A 16956-nucleotide genomic window follows, 5' to 3' on the forward strand; every position below is an offset into this window, starting at 1 on the left:
AAGAAACAAGGAACTCTCAAGAGTAGCAGATGTTAGCTGAGCAGGTGGTACGTATGTATTTCCATCGGAAGTGAAAAATACAAAGGATTAAAGCCCTGAGAATATTAAAGAAAACCTTTCATTATTTTATTCTCAAAATAAGGGGACTAGATGAGAAGAATTGAGGTATACCAATCTCTCAAGTGTAATATATATATATATATATATATATATATATATATATATATATATATATATATAATGATAAACTATTACCTTCGGAAGGAACTTTGAGCTAAGACCTGGAAAAGTTAACTGACTTTTACAAGTTGACAGAAGTAGTTAGGGAGAAAGCTGTGTTTCACATCCCTGTGTATTCCTAGCATAGTGTCCCTTCCATTGGACTAAATGGGCAGTTTGGTTTATACTGGTTGTTGGACGAAGCTCTGCAGAGGGAAAGAGAAACCCTAGGAAGCGATTTACATTTTTAGAGCTGGGCTCTTATCCTGGAATGTCAGGAAATGCCAATAAGTAGGTGTAATAAAATTACATTTCATTGCTTTTGAGTGGTAACTATATTTATGAAGACTTAATTTCTATGTTACAATTAAGTAGAACTTTGTTACTCTAACATAAGAAAACAACTGTGATTTTTTTTTTTGCGCCATAAAATGAATTATTGTACAGCAAACTTCTGACTAACCACACAAGAATTATCCAGTTGGTGAAATATTTTTTTAATGTTTATTTATTTTTGAGAGTGAGAGAGTGACAGAACACAAGTGGGGGAGAAGGAGAGAAAGAGGGAGCCACAGAATCCAAAGCACAGATCCTGATGTGGGGCTCAAACTCACAAACTGTGAGATCATGACCTGAGCCAAAGTCAGATGCTTAACTGACTGAGGCACCCAGGCACCCCAGTTGGTGAAATATTTTGAATTAGTCCCCCCTATCCTCCAACTGGGTCTCATTTGTTCCAACAGAGCACTGGTGTGAGATGGGTGCAGACAAGGTGAATGATTGTCCTTATGTGAGAATGTGACTATAACTGGATTAACTTGGTAACTAAAGGACTTGTTAGATAGAATGTTAGGACTAGTTGAATAAATCCATCCATTTCTCTGCATCCCTACCACCATCTCTCCAGTCCAAACCATAATTATCTTTTATTAGGACTTCTATAATAGTCTAACTCATTTCCTTGTATTTGTTCCTAGTCCCTTCTAACCCATCATCTATACTGCAGTGATGGAATCTGTTTGTTTGTTTGTTTGTTTTGTTTTTTTTGCTTTATGTTTCAGTGACACTTTTCCTTGCCGTAATATTTTTTTGTCTTTTTCTGCCTTTGAAATGAACTATCAATTATAAAAAATATCAAAGTAGATTAAAAAATTCCAGTTCTTGGCACACTATGAAGTTCACAAGTGAAGACAGATAGCAGCCACATGTGGCAAGAGGTGGGAAGTAATTAAAGTAGTGTTACAAATGTTCACAGGAAGCTAAAACTGTCCAACAGGTTGTGCCCATATGTGAGCACAGGTTAGAGTAGTCAGTACCTGAGTGTGTGGCCTCAGTGTGTTTGGATTCAGATTGTACAACACAATACAATTTCTTCCAGTTAAGAGTTCTTGGCTTACATCAATCCCAGGTTGGCTGGAGGGCACTGGGATGATATCATCTATTTAACACATCCCACCACCCACCTCCCCTCTGGTAACCATCAGTCTGTTTTCTGTAGTTAAGTCTGTTTCTTGGTTTGCCTCTCTCTCTCTCTCTCTCTCTTTCCCTTTGCTTATTCATTTTGATTCTTAAAAGCACGTATGAGTGAAATTATATGGTATTTGTCTTTCTCTGACTGACTTATTTTGCTTAGCATTATACTCTCTAGTGCCATCCATGTCATTGCAAATGGCAAGATTTGATTCTTTTTGATGGCTGAGTAATTTTCCATTATACACATATGATATATATGATATATACTATCTATATATCTATATCATCTATCTATATCTATGTCATCTATCTATATGTGTATCTATATTGTAGATAATGCTATAAATATCAGGGTACATGTATCCCTTGAATTAGTATTTTTGTATTCTTTGGATAAATACCTAGTGGTGCAATTGCTGGATAGTAGGATAGTTCTATTTTTCACTTTTTGAGGAAAACATACTGTTTTCCAGAGTGGCTGCATTAGTTTGCATTCCCATCAACATTGTAAAAGGGTTACCCTTTCTCCACAACCTCACCAACACCTATTATTTCTTCTGTTGTTGATTTTATCCATTCTGACAGGTGTGAGGTGATGTCTCATAGTTTTGGTTAGTATTTCCTTGATGATGAGTGATGTTGAACATCTTTCATGTGTCTGTTAGCCATCTGTATGTCTTCTTTGGAAAAATGTCTGTGTCTTCTGCCTATGTTTAAATTAGATTATTCATTTTTTCGGATATTGTGTTTTATAGGTTCTTTACATATTTTGGATATTAACCCTTTATCAGATCTGTCAGATATGTCATTTGCACATATTTTCTCCCATTCCATTGGTCGCCTTTTAGTTTTGTTGATTGTTTCCTTCTTTGGGCAGAAGCTTTCTATTTTGATGAAATACCAATAGTTTATTTTTGCTTTTATTTCCCTTGTATCCAGAGACATATCTAGAAGGAAGTTGCCATGGATGATGTTAAAGAGGTTACTACCTGTGTTATCCTCTAGGATTTTTATGGTTTCCAATCTCACATTCATTCTTTAATCCATGTTGAATTTATTTTTGTGTATAGTATAAGAAAGTGGTCCACTTTCATTCTTTTGCATGTTGCTGTCTAGCGTAGTCTTTTATACTTGTAGGTTCAGTTTGGGGTTTTCTATACTGTTCTGTTGATCCACATGTTTATTTTTGTGCCAATACCATACTGTTTTGATCACTACAGGTTTGTAATATAATTTGAGGTCCAGAATTGTGATGCCTCCAGCTTCGGTTTTCTTTGTCAGTATTACTTTGGCTATCCAGGGTCTTTTCTGGTTCCATATAAATTTTAGAATTGTTTGTTCTAGCTCTGAAAAAAAATTCTGGTCTTATTTTGATAGGGGTTGCATTAAAAAGTCCAAAATTGTGATGCCTCCAGCTTTGCCTTTCTTTTTCAAAGTTGCTTTGGTTATTCAGGATCTTTTGTGGTTTAGTACAAATTTTAGGATTGTTATAGCTTTGTGACAAATTATGTTGGTGTTTTGATAGGGATTGCATTAAATTTGTAGATTGTTTTGGGTAGTATAGACATTTTAACAATATTTGTTCTTCCAATCTATGAACACAGAATGTTTGTTCACTTTTTGTATGTGTCATCTTCAATTTCTTTCATCAGTGTTTTATAGTTTTCAGAGTGTAGGTCTTTCATCTCTGATTTGGTTTATTCCTAGGTATCTTCTTATTTTTGGTGCAATTATAAATGGGATTGATTCCTTAATTTCTCTTTGCAGTGATGTAATTTGTTAAAACCTAGTTCTGAACATGTCATTTTGTGGCTTAAAATCTTGCCTGTGCCCATAGTATTAAATTAATATCCTACAATTTGGTTTATAGGCCTTTCTTTAATGTGGTTTAAAGTTTCTTTTTACTTCTTTAGTGTCATCTGTTACTATATGTCTCCTCACATTTCTCATTTTGTCTGGGCAGGCTTAACAAGCAGCTCCCGATTATTCCACCTGGCGTAGGCCACTGATGTGGTCTTTCTGAAATGCAAAAGTAATTTTACCATTTTCTGGCTTAATATTCACCAATTAAATACCATAATTATTATAATAAAGTGCCAATATTTATTATTAATTTTAAAATCATTTATTATTTGGTCAACATTGTTGCCTTAGCACATAATGTTACTTTGGTCTGGGATGTCACTTGGTAGCTTACTACATTCAGCTTATCTTTCAAGATGTAGGTGAAACATCCCCTCCCCTGAGAATCTCACACTGTTATTAAAGGATTCCTATTGTATACTCCCTTAGGACATGCATATACCTGTGAAATTCATTCATTCATCAAAGTTTTATTGAATGTCTACTATGTACAAGGCCTTTGACAAGTAAACTAAACAACATATTTTTACCTAAAATAATGGCACTTTTATGCAGTTAGAACTAATAGATAAAAATCTTTGTTCTCACGCAACTTACATTCTTGGAAAAAAGGCAGAAAGAAACAAAATGAATAAGTAAAACATATATTTTGTTAAATGGTGGTAAGTTTTATAGGAAACAATAAAGTAAGGAAGGAGGATAGAGAGTCCTGGAGCAGGAGACTCAAATAATAGAAAATCAGAAAGAAGAGATATTTGGACAAGTATCTAAAGGAGAAGAGGGAATAAGCCCTGGAGATATCTAAGGGAAAATTCAAAAACCTTTATGGAAGAATCTCTGGAATATGTGAAGAATGCCAAGGAAGCTAGTGTATGAGTTGAGTAAAGTTAATGTGGAGCAAAGTAGTAGAAAATCAGCCGGAGAGGTTCAGAGGGCTAGATTTTTATAGGAATTTTGAAGCCCTTATAAAAACTTGGGCTGTTACTCTGAATGAGATGGCAAGTCACTGGAGGAGGAAAGGCAGAAGAGTGATATTCATTTGAAAGGAATATTTGGTTGCTGTGTAGAGAACAGACTGAAGGGAGTGGGGATGAGACATCAGTAGGAAACTAGAGCACTCATCTACCTAAGAAATGAAGGAAGCTTGAAGCAGTTTGGTAGTGGTAGAGTTGTGAGAAGTGGTTGGAGTCTGGATATGTTTTTAAGGTAGAGCCAAAGGATATGATAACAGATTGAACATGGAATGTAAGAGAAAGAGGGAAACAAGGATAATACTGAGGTATTGGACTTAAGTAGCTGGATGGAAAATCTTTAAGGGGAACAATGTGTTGTTGGGGGGGTAGGGTGACAGAAAGGAGGGAGAAGAAGGAGGAGGCTGAGGAGGAGAGAAGAGAGGAGAAAACTCTGGTATCCGTTTTCAAACATGTTAAGTTTGAGATGCCTATTAGATATCCAAGTGCAGATGGCCAATGGACGGCTGGATTAATGAGTCTGGAATTCTGGAATTATGGGGTAGGTCTTTATCATCTAGTTGATATTTATAACCATGAGATTAGTGTTACCACCGAGATACTGAACATAGAAAAGTGAAGATGTCTGTGGATTGACACCCTGGACTTATCAAAATTAAGTAATGAGAGGTATGAGGCTGCAGTGGAATCAGTGAGGAGACTGAGAAGGAGTGGTTAACAAGATAGAAGGAAAAATAAGATGGAAGCCAAGGAAAGAAAATGGTTCAAGGAGGGGAAATGATTGTGTCAAATGCCAGTGATAAGTTAAGCATGTTGAAGACTAGAATCGGTCTGTTGAGTTTGGCATTCTGAAACTGTAGGTGATTTTGATGAGAACGCTTGTTGTATATAGTGGGGATGAATCCTGTTGCTATATAGCGGAAATGAAAGCTTTATGGCAGTAAGTTCAAGAAAGATTAGAAGCGGATAGCATAGCTAGGCAACCACCCTACTTACACTTATTATCTCAGGGCTGTTTTCATTCTCAAAAGTGTTCTAGTTTGGATGTTAACTGATGTGTTCATACTAACTATATGGAAAATTTTCAATGGGCATTGCTGGAAACCATAGCTGTAGGAACTGTGCTCAATAAAGATTTTTTGTTTGAAAACACAGTAAGTGATACAGAGTATTTGCTAACGAAAATGATACAGTATGCAGGCATAAATTGGTGATGTGGGAATAAAGAGAAGTTTGGGCATGATGCTTTTGAAAAGGCAAGAGGAGACAGAATGTGGGGGGTTTAGCCTTATGTAGGAGCTTAGTTAATCCTCTATAATGGGGGAGGCAGAGTACACTGTTCCATTGCTTACATTATATTTTTGTTGTGGATTTGTTTGTTTTCCACATATTATAAACCTCCTAAGTGTAGTAAGTGTAAATGTCTTGTTCATTTTGTGGTAAGAGTTTTTATTATTCTATTTCTATTCCTTAGTATAATACCTGGAACACAGCAGGTGTGCAATAAATGTTTGAATGAGCAAATGTAGTCACCATGCGCAGCCTGCGTATGTTTTATCTTCTCACTCAGATTGGATTATTTCCATCAACTCTTGACAACCAGATTGATTTAATTGTGTTTCTCCTGTCTGGGCCTACAGATAGCTTGACTAACTGGTAGAGTTGATTGACAGGAATGCCTGTGTTTCTACCAAAATCAATGATGCTTCCTGGGAGTAAAATCAGTGACCTTTTGCTGCATCATTTTGCAGTGGTCCTGGTTATGGTTTCAACATGGATTACTATTTATTTCACCTTGAACCTTCTTAAAGCTATCTACTCTTCCCCAGAATACTTTGTTATTTTAGTTTCCTATTCATATGGCATGTATCATTATGTGTTGCTATTATCTAACCTACCCAATACATGGGAAGCTCTTTGAAGATGGGCATTCCATCTTCATTGGTTTTTTTCTCAAAATGCTTTGTACCATCCCTGGTTAGAAAACATGTCTTCTTCATCACTAAGTTAAAAATCCTTTGTCCAGGCCCTGGTGCGAATTAGATGCCAAATAAATGTTTGTGGAGTGAATGACTGCGTGAATGAATGATTACTGTCTGTGATGTATGCTCATGATGCACAGACCAGATCTCCTTTCCTGTTTGATATGTCTATCCCCCAGCTCTTCATTGCTCTGCTCCTAGTAGTTGACACCTAAAATCTTTTCTGAAGGACGATCTTTGGGCCACTGGAGCTGCATCACATAGATGCTCCAAGAATAAGTTCTTGGGATTTTATGCCTTCTCCTTGCTAACCAGTATCTGATGACTGAATATAAGAGTATGGAGGTCTAACTATCATGCCTCAATGCAGTGCAAACTTGCAATCGCAATTTATACTCTAGAGCTCCCTGTGGGATCAGGCTAAGGCCAAGACTTTACCTCAAATTGCACACACTTGGCTTATTATTTGCTTTCCTTAGAGTCTGCTTATTGGGAACTTTACTTAAGGCAGTGCATGTTTATAGTGAGTTGAGTCAGGGTCAGGGAATCATATTCACTATCTCTCTAAGAGTCTTAAGTTGTGCTATTGTAGTCAGTTCCTCCTGAGAGTTTTTGGTTTTATATTACTGCCAACCAAAACTGTAGGTGACTGTGAACCAAGTTTGATATTTGATTTCGTTGTTGGGTTGAGAAGTAGCTTCACTATTTCAGTAAATAATTGTCATTGAATTTAGTAAATATCTTATTGAATTACAGGTCTTTCTTTTTTTTTATTTTTTTTTTTTTTAAATTTTTTTTTTTTTCAACGTTTATTTATTTTTGGGACAGAGAGAGACAGAGCATGAACGGGGGAGGGGCAGAGAGAGAGGGAGACACAGAATCGGAAACAGGCTCCAGGCTCTGAGCCATCAGCCCAGAGCCCGACGCGGGGCTCGAACTCACGGACCGCGAGATCGTGACCTGGCTGAAGTCGGACGCTCAACCGACTGCGCCACCCAGGCGCCCCGAATTACAGGTCTTTCTAATATCAAGTCAGGATGCATTTTTCTTAACTTTCTACTCTTTTTGTTTATATACATCTCTGTTCTCTCCTTAAGTGAGGATGACAGTTAATTGTATAATCAATTTTTATATGATTGAGTGTCACTTTCTTTTGTCTTCCTGTTGAATATAAATATCCATTTCCACATACTCAGCAAACCATTTATTTATCTTTTTTTTTTTTTTTTTAGTAATTTGAGAAGAACACAAACTCCTCTATCTATAAAATAGGATTGGAAGTAATGTGTTTTAGAACTTAAAAGCACTTTAGTCAACACCTTCATTTTATAAGTGAGAACACTTGAGGCCCAAAGAGGTTAAGTAATTTGTTCAATATCCCCCAGCTTGCTTAGTGGCAGAGCAGGACTAACACCCAACTCCCAGCCTGCTGTCTTCTCTATTGCTCCACAAATACACGTATATCTTATTCACAGAATTGATATGAGGATTAGGGGCCACATCTGTGAAAAACAGATTTAGCCTTTGGAAAGAAAGATGCTGGATAGCTTTATGAAATCTTTATGAAAACTAATCTCATTTTAACCTTTTCTGTACAATTGTTAGTTTTGTTCAGTTTTATGTTATTTGCCTCAGGCTTCTTTTTGGCCGAGAACTAGATAATATACAATGCTTGATTTAAAAATCAATATTAAGTATCCGAATTGTGTTAGAGATAGGAAACACTTCAGCTGGTTTTGAAGCTGGGAGCCGTTGCAGACAGCCTTCCAGCATGGCGATTATTTATGTACATGAAAAGTTTGCGATTCCTACTTTGCATACTGGGGATAAGGACAGTTGGTTCCAAAGAAAAGAAGGAAGCACAAATTATATTTTGTTCAGCCTGGTGATACTTCCAAAGCTTGATGCAATGTGTCTTTAACAAACCATGAATTTTCTTTCCTGTGGAGCTACCATATCCTGCCTACTTACAGCATTGTCAGGGAACCATTATACTAATCCACCGTACCTTCATATCTCCAGCAAGCACATGTAAGTGATAACTCGAATATTTATTTTGATGCAAGGTGTATAAATCTTCTCTATGTCATCTTGTAAAGCAAGGAAATTGTGACTTGCTCAACTTGGTTACGTTAATTGTTCAAGTTTGGTTCTTTCAGCTACAGCGTGCTTTGATATATGAATAAGAATACTGTTTAATTTTTGTAGTATTCAAAGTGATTTGTGCAGATTCATATATGCAGGGAAGATAAAACTTGAATACCAAAAGGCTAATGTAGCTTTTATATATATTTTTAATTAGGTACGATTATATGCAAGACCTGATGCTATCAGAAGAGGATCTGGGGACTATGCTCTCCATATAACAAAGAGATTAATAGAATTTTATGAAGACTACTTTAAAGTGCCCTATTCCTTGCCAAAACTAGGTAAGTATTTTCATGGTTATTTTATTGGAAGGGATCCTTGAAGGTGCAAATTTTTCTTCGTGCATTTATTTCAGATGTGAAAATTCCAAGAGTAATACGTTAGAGAAGATGAGCATGAGAAAACTAATTTCTTCTGAAGAGGTAAAATAAAACCTAATGTTTCTTAGGTCTTGCCAAGAAGTCTTCATAGGGATTAAGAAAGGCATTGTGTAAGTTTAGGTTTCCAAAAGATAACCACGTAGCTATAATTTGTTGAATATGTACTGTGGAGAGGTGCTTGCCAGCATCTCATTTAATCCTCACGGCTACTGGATGGGTAGGTACTGTTAGAACATTTTCCACCCAAGGGACTTGACACCCAGGGAATATTTCATTCATCCAGGCAGCCAATAAGTGGAGGAGATGGGATTTCAAGTTAAATCTTGATGACTCCCAGAACTCTTCAATATTTTACACTGAGAAGACACTCTGATTATTTTCTTTTTCCTAATTCTCAGATGTTGGATCTCAATGTATTAATTGTCCCTCACATTATTTTTGTCTAGTCATATGTCAGTACAGGTATAGTAGGTAGAATAAAAACTGTATAATGGAAGAGAAGGGTAGCTGTATAATGGAGATTGTGTTCACCACCAATATTCTTACTTCCTTTTACAAAGATAATGTGTTCAGTAATCATTTGTTGAGTGAATTTTGTTATCCAAATTCGAATGAAGCTACCGCTTTTTCAGGGGAGTGAACTGTGACTTTCCAGGAAGTTAGAAAGGGTACGTATACCCATTAGAAATGCTGTAGTTATTTTTCCTTCTCAGAAAACCTGTTTTGAAATGTTACATCATAGCAGTATTTTGTCCCCCCGCCCCAGCCCCTGCCCATTTTATTTTCCTTCTCAAGAACATTTCGATCAGCATCCACATAAAAGTGATTGCTTATTGGTAAGAATAAAGTGCTTACCTGATCAAAAGTGTTAGCATTTGAACCACAGGTTCCTCTCTCTGGAGAACTGGGTCTATTTTATTAAAGTACCTGCCTGCTGCGTAGCTTTATTGGCCTTACAATGAGTTGTTTAGGAAGTAGATGAAATAGTTGATATTGTTACTAAATTGGTGTGGAATACAATTTTAAGGAATGGTATTACAAAATTCGGAGTTCTTTCTGAAAGATGTGCTCTTAGAATCTATAAGATTTTATTTCAAATTTCTAAACAAAATTTTATTTCAAATAGGATCTATATTTAGTTTAGTTCAGTTTTTTTTTCCTTCTTTCCCTCTCCCCTCCTCTACATCAACTTCCTATTAGCATCTGTTAAACTGAAATCTCCCTGGTAGGCACCCAATGCAGGAAGGACTATCTGACCGCATTTGCATGAGAGGTGACACTGTTCTCTACTCCAGGTAAAACTGGCTGGGAACCTCCCAGCTTGACCCTAATGTAAAATTCACAAGTGCTTATGTTGCAAGTTCAGCAAGAGAAATAAAATGTGGATCTTTGTCCCCTTCAGACCAGTAATTAGTAGAGGAACTCAATTTATAACTTCAGGGGGTTCCATGTAACTGTCAGCTTGCAGCAGGAAGCATTTCTGTTCCTCTCTTTCACTCACAATTGAACCATGCAGGCTTTCATCTGGTAGAAAAGAGCTTTGTTCACTGTTACTATTACTTGTTAAGCTCCTTATGGTGTATATAATTGAATTATTTGACTTACCCCAGCACACTCCTTTTTATGTATGTAGGGGAGTTACCATGGTCTATGGCACTTTATAAAATTCCTTTTAAAATTCTACTTATTTGTATATCTATAGATATTTAGAGCTGTGTATTAATGGATTTATATGTATGCTTTCTAAATACTCCCTATATAAAATTTCTAAGCACAGAAGCATTTTGACAGATCCTTAGTTCCCATTGTATATAATGATTAAATAAATTCTATGGAAACCAACTCAGTCTTTGTTAATGGTACATGTGGATGTGTCCTAGAGATGAACTGTGTCTGCCTTGACCTTTCAGATCTATCGAAGATGGTTTTCTCTCTCCCTCCCCACTTCTATCTTTCCTTCCATCTTCTGTCCTTCATTCTTTCCCTCCCTCTTTTCTTCCTTTCCTTATTTATTTAATAAGCACTTATTGAGTGCCTCCCACCCACACTTTTCTATGTTATGGGGATACAGCAGTGAATGAAAAAGGCAAAAATCCCTTTCCTCCTGGGGCTTACATCCTGTTGGGTAAAGACAGACATTAAAGCAATTATTAACACATATAGCATATCAGATGGAGATAAATGCCATTAAAAATAATGCTAGAATGGAGGGAAAAGAAGAGTGGGAGAAAGATGAGGCACGGGAAGGTGGCTGAAATTTTAAAATGAGTAAATACAGAAGGTTTCCTTGGGAAATTGACTTTGGAGCAAATCACTTAAGGGAGTAAAGGAACAAGCCAAATGATATTGTGGGACAAGGATATATAGGCATAGAGGCAGAGGAAACAAATTGCCCAGATCTTGAGAGGGGAGCTTGGTGGTATATTTCAGGAATAGGCAAAAGGCAAGTATGACTGAAACAGAGTGAGTAAATGGGTGTGAAATAGGAGATGAGGTCAAGGAAGGAGTAATGGATGCGGAAAAGATGATGTATAGCCAGCAGGTCATGGTAAGGATTCTGGCTTTTTCTTTTCTTTTCTTTTCTTTTCTTTTCTTTTCTTTTCTTTTCTTTTCTTTTCTTTTCTTTTCTTCTTCTTTTTTCCTGGGTGAGATGGAAATCTATTGGTCAGTTTTGAGCAGACGTATTACATAATCTGGCTTCTGTCAAAAAAGGGTGAGCTATGCACCTAGTTTGAAAATACACTGTAGGGTGGGATGCCTGGGTGGTACAGTTGATTAAGCATCAGACTCTTGATTTCAGCTCAGGTCATGATTTCATAATTCATGAGATCAAGCCCTGAGTCGGGCTCTGTGCTGACAGTGCAGAGCCTGCTTAAGATTCTCTCTCTCTCTCTCTCTCTCTCTCTCTCTCTCTCTCTCTCAAAATAAATAAATAAATAAACATTAAAAAAAAGAAAATACACTATAGGGCAATTGTTCTTAATCAGGGGTTAATTGAGGCACTTAGCAATATCTGGAGACATTTTGTTTGTCACAACTCAAGGTGGGTGGTGGGGGAGTGTGTGCTACTTGTGTTTAGTGGGTAGTACTGCTAAAAATCCTATCATGCACTCAGCAGCCTCCACAATAATACTAGCTCCAAATGTCAATATAGTGCTGAAACTGAGACCCTGATTAGTGGCAAAGTGTGGAGCATGAAAAACAGTAAAGAGGCTCCAGCAAAATTCAGGAAAAAAAATGATTATGGCTTGGACTAAGATGCTAACAGTGAGGTAGTTGGAAGTGGTACAATTCTGGATATATATTGAAAACATAGACAGAAATATTTGCAGATGAAGAAAATGTGGGATGTGAGAGAGAGGTACCAAGGACAGCTCCAAGGTGTTTTTTGTTTTTTTTTTTTTGGCCTGAGACTAAGGATGGAATTGCCTTTTGCTGAGACAGAACAATTGTGGAAGGGAATAATTTTTGAGACTGATATGTCTATTAACCATTCAGGTGGCACCTTGATGTCTTGAAAGGAACTCAAATAGGCAGTTGAACTTATCAATATGATGTTTGGGTGAGTAATCTGGCTCCACATATCCATTTGCCAGCATATGATGATATAGAAAGTGGTGAGGCTATATGGACTTACCAGGGCTGTGAGAGCAGATAGAAAAGAGAATAGGAACAAGGAGGGGCTGATGCAGTGTTCAGAGGATAGGGACATTAGGATCCAGTAAAGACTTCAGAGAAGGAGCAACTGGTTGAGAAACTAAGAAAACATGTATCTGTAGTATTTCTAACCATCTAATGAAGAATTTCAAAAGTGAGCAGATGTTAAATTGTGGTAACTCAAGTTGGATGGGCACTGAGAATTGACCATTTATTGGTGCTCGCCATGTGAAGGTCATAGTGATCTTGACAAGAGCAGTTTCAGGGCAAAGGCCAGAGAAGTGTGTCCAAGAACAAATGGGGGTGGAACTGGGAGGGGATACAGTGACTAGAGACAGTGAGTTTAGACCACAGATTGGTACTTCTGAAAATTCCCAGTGGGGAGTGTTCTGGGAATAGAGGAGAAGGGAGAAATGTTTGTGTTCTATCTAGTACTGCTCGCCTCTGGATAAGAGCTGTTTCTGTGAACTGATAGCCCCTTACCTTGCAGATCTGACTCTGTCCCAAACCGTATCAAGGGAGACATGGAACTTGTCTCTCTTTGATTTGCATTAGAAAACTGAAAATCAAAACAAGTAAGAAAACTCTCCTCCAGGTAACCTGACACTACTGAAGCTTTGGAGGTGATGTGCGCATGTGTGCATGCTAGGCCATTATACCGCAAGAAGCAAAATGAAATGCAACAAACCCGTAAAGTATAATATTGGATCTTTTCTTAAAAGTCACTTTGCTGTTCTGTCATAAACCTGCGATATCTTCTCTCTACCCAAGTTCTTTTTCATCCTTAGTGCTGAATAGTTTTACTTTCTCCACTGTGGCATCATCTCATGCTAGATCCTCTCCAAGGATTTGAGTTTCCACTCCAAGTAGTTTATCAGGATGGCTCCCTAAGAGGAATTCTGATGCTTGTTGTTAGGACAGTAATTTATTCTCCTTGTTGCACAAAGATATTCCTTTAACATTTTGAGCCAAAATAGGCAGCCAGTGTATACTGTATGATGATTTGTTTTTAAAATCTCTAAGTTAGATAATGAAACCTTAATTGTATGAAGTTTGTAGAGATTTCCTCTTGCTTGGTATTGGGTTGTAAGCAGAGGATACAATACCAGAAGCCTTTCTATAACTGTGTGTCCTATTTTCCCTAAAACTCTCAAAGGCATAGAGGTTTACTTTACAACAAGATTTTTGTAGACATATAAAGAATTAAGCTATCTGTCCTCTAATCTCAAGAACATTGACCACAGCTACAAAACCAAATGGATTTATATTTATAAACTATGGGCCATTCTTAAGGACTTTGTACATTCTAACCCATTTAATCTTTTCCACAGCCTTTGAGGTAGTACCTGTTATTTTCTCATTTTCCAGGTGAGGAAATTTAGGCACTAAGTGACTAAGTAATGTACTCAGTTCACACAGCAGGAATTAGAGGATTTATAATTCAAGTCCAGGCTGTCTGTCTCCAGAATCTTGAAATTCTGCTCAAACAGATTCTAGAAATGTTGAAGATCCAGAGAATTAAATATGGGTCACCTTAATAAACTAGATAATCTGATTACTAGAGGGATAATGTAATACATATTTTTATTAATTTCATATTGATATTAAAAGTAATATATGGTCCTTGTAGAAAATTTGGAGACTTAAAAAAATTAAAGAAGTACATGTTTTATAACTCATAATTTCATCAACTAGAAGATCTATTTGAATACTGTATCATTTTCTTTTATTTTAATTCCAGTGTAATTAACATAGAGTGGTTATATTAGTTTCTGGTATACAGTATAGTGATTCAGCACTTTCATACATCACCCAGTGCTCATCACTTCAAGTGCATTAATCCCCGTCTTATATTTCACCCATCCCCCCACTCTGTATTTGAATATTTTAAATAGTTTTTCATCATAGCTGCTTTATAAGTTAATTAGGTAGCAGATAAAGTGACTCAGATTTGTATTACAGTATTTTGTTATTCATCCTATTTATATTTCAATTAATTATGGCAGATAGTTTTTAGTTTCCTTTTGCTGCTACTTTGTAATTTGTAAATCAATAAGTTTTGTAAGGGAGTTTGCTTGATTGCTTCTTTTCAGTACACTGTGCTTTTATAAAGAATTCATTACCTGCTGTGATTGTAGAAGGAGCCACAGGTATTTTGTAACAAGAATTTCTGGCCTCAAGGAGATTGTAGTTTTGTTGAGGAGATAATACAATATTTACTGAAATTAATGGATTAGAGACTCACACAATACAGAATATAATCAAACACCGAAATTTTGTGGGACAAAAATATAGTACCATGTTAAGTTAAGAATGTGGGATCATTGCACAATGCTGTAGGCATGAAATGCACATAAAAAGAAGCTTTATATTTACTTGAGTCCTGAAAAAAGAAACACATTTAATCGGAGGTGGAGAAGAAAGGGGAGATATCATTTTGAGAAATGTGTAGTAGGGAAAGCCCTTGGATCCCATGGGCTTTATGTATCGTGTTGATAGAGTCTATTTTTTTTCTATAATGAGATAAGTTATGGTATAACTTATGGGATAAATTGCCCTATTGAAGTTCATGAATAGAAGCAGCTAGCTTGAATGATTGAGTTTTGTTTAAGCTATCACAGATATATTCCCTTTTTTATTATAGTGGTGTTGGTGGTGGTGGTGATGATGATGATGATGATGGGCTATTTGCAAGTAGTGAAGCTTGGGAGATTTTTCATTCATAAAATGTTTGCACTGACCGCTAAGTATTTCACTCTCTGTGGTTATGCATCTTTTTTCTTTAAGTTGTGATATGTTTGTTGTTTCTAACTTGAAGTGATAATTATATAATACTGTTTCCATCTTAGTTTTGCATCTCACACTTCAGTTATTATTTGAGACTTCATTTTTTTTTTAAAGTATGACTTTTTTCTAATCTTGCTTTTGCTTAGGTAGGCATTGAATACTATACATATGTCTTGTTGGTTCAAGTAATACTGCTTTTAATACTGGGGTCTCTATGTATAGTCTGGTCTAATTATGCATAATGTCAATTTACTCCCAAGATGCTTTTTTCAACCAGAATTCCTAAAAATATTTGAAGTTATACTGGATCTATTTAATATTATGGTTTCTTGATGGAAACTAATGTAAGGCCGTCCCTGTGGATTAACATTCTAGTACATTGTTAAGGGATCAGATGAGACAGTACTTTGCCTTCTGATTTACCAGGTAGTATAGAGAAATGAATTTCCTCAAATGGCTATCCTTCCCCCTCTATTTAGAATCAAATAGTCTCTCCCTATTTTATAAAACTAATTTATTTCTGAAAAACTCTTCATATGATGACTTGTTCATAAACCGAAAGAGCAGTTATCGTTTCTTTCAAAGGAAAATATTTTTCACATATTCCTAATCCTCACTCTGACAGCCATGTGTAGTAAAACAACACCAAATCCTATTAAAATGGACACAGTTACTTCAATATATTACAGTTATTTTAACACAATTTAACAAGCATTTTCCCCTTCATTAATTATTCCATAATATGGCCACTTAATTGTTCTTGTTAAGCTATTTTGCTGCTATTAGATGCTATATACTTCCAAGACTGTACTAACAAACAAAACATATATAGATACTCAATGTTTGTGATATTTAATAACTAGTGCAAAAAAAGAGAGAAATAAACAGAACAGTAAAGAAGAAAGAAATCAATGAAAACAGTGCATTTTAGTGGGAATGATGCATGAGATTATTACTGCTGTAAACTAGCAAACCACGGTACGCTGAGTGGAGAATTTAATGCGACACAAACCGACTATAGAACTGAATTAACTAATTAATTCGACAAGCATTTATTGAGTAGTTACTATGTACACTGTATTCAGCAATAACAATAAATGCCTTCTTCCACTAGAAGCTTAAAATCTAGTTGAAGAGATGTTTTTTTTAATTATTTTGCTAGCTTGTTCTTTGCTCTATTTGCTTACTACCCTCCTTCTTACTTTTCCAGTTTTAAGAATTTCAAACCTTCACAACTTTGGATTTAGTCCTAAGCGTATTCTCACTGATTTTCAGGGATTGTGAAAGATTGCTTATCCTGAAAATAGATGCAATTTTAGAAAGTGCTTAATTTGATCAGGGCGTATATACAAAGAGACCTCCAAGACATTGTTGTACATTTTCTGACAGAGGTAGTTGGCTCTTAAAGCTTGGTCATTAAGTTAGGAAATAGCTCCTTCCAGTGTTTTCATATGTAGTCATTGCCTGGGCCTTGTG

At 36.2% G+C, this 16956-nt stretch overlaps 1 protein-coding gene across 1 annotated transcript in view; it reads left to right on the forward strand.

The window, feature by feature from the left end:
• TRHDE (thyrotropin releasing hormone degrading enzyme) overlaps nt 1–16956 on the forward strand; it is a 388442-nt gene that overhangs the window by 104316 nt on the left and 267170 nt on the right. The window contains exon 3 of the mRNA XM_047067262.1: nt 8811–8937. Within this exon, the coding sequence (XP_046923218.1) occupies nt 8811–8937 (127 nt within the window). The remainder of the gene's footprint in view (nt 1–8810; nt 8938–16956) is intronic.

This window comes from Lynx rufus, unplaced genomic scaffold (genome assembly GCF_022079265.1).
Source record: "Lynx rufus isolate CCGP_SWC_20201006 ecotype Redwood Valley unplaced genomic scaffold, mLynRuf1.p SCAF_7, whole genome shotgun sequence".
NCBI lineage: Eukaryota > Metazoa > Chordata > Mammalia > Carnivora > Felidae > Lynx > Lynx rufus.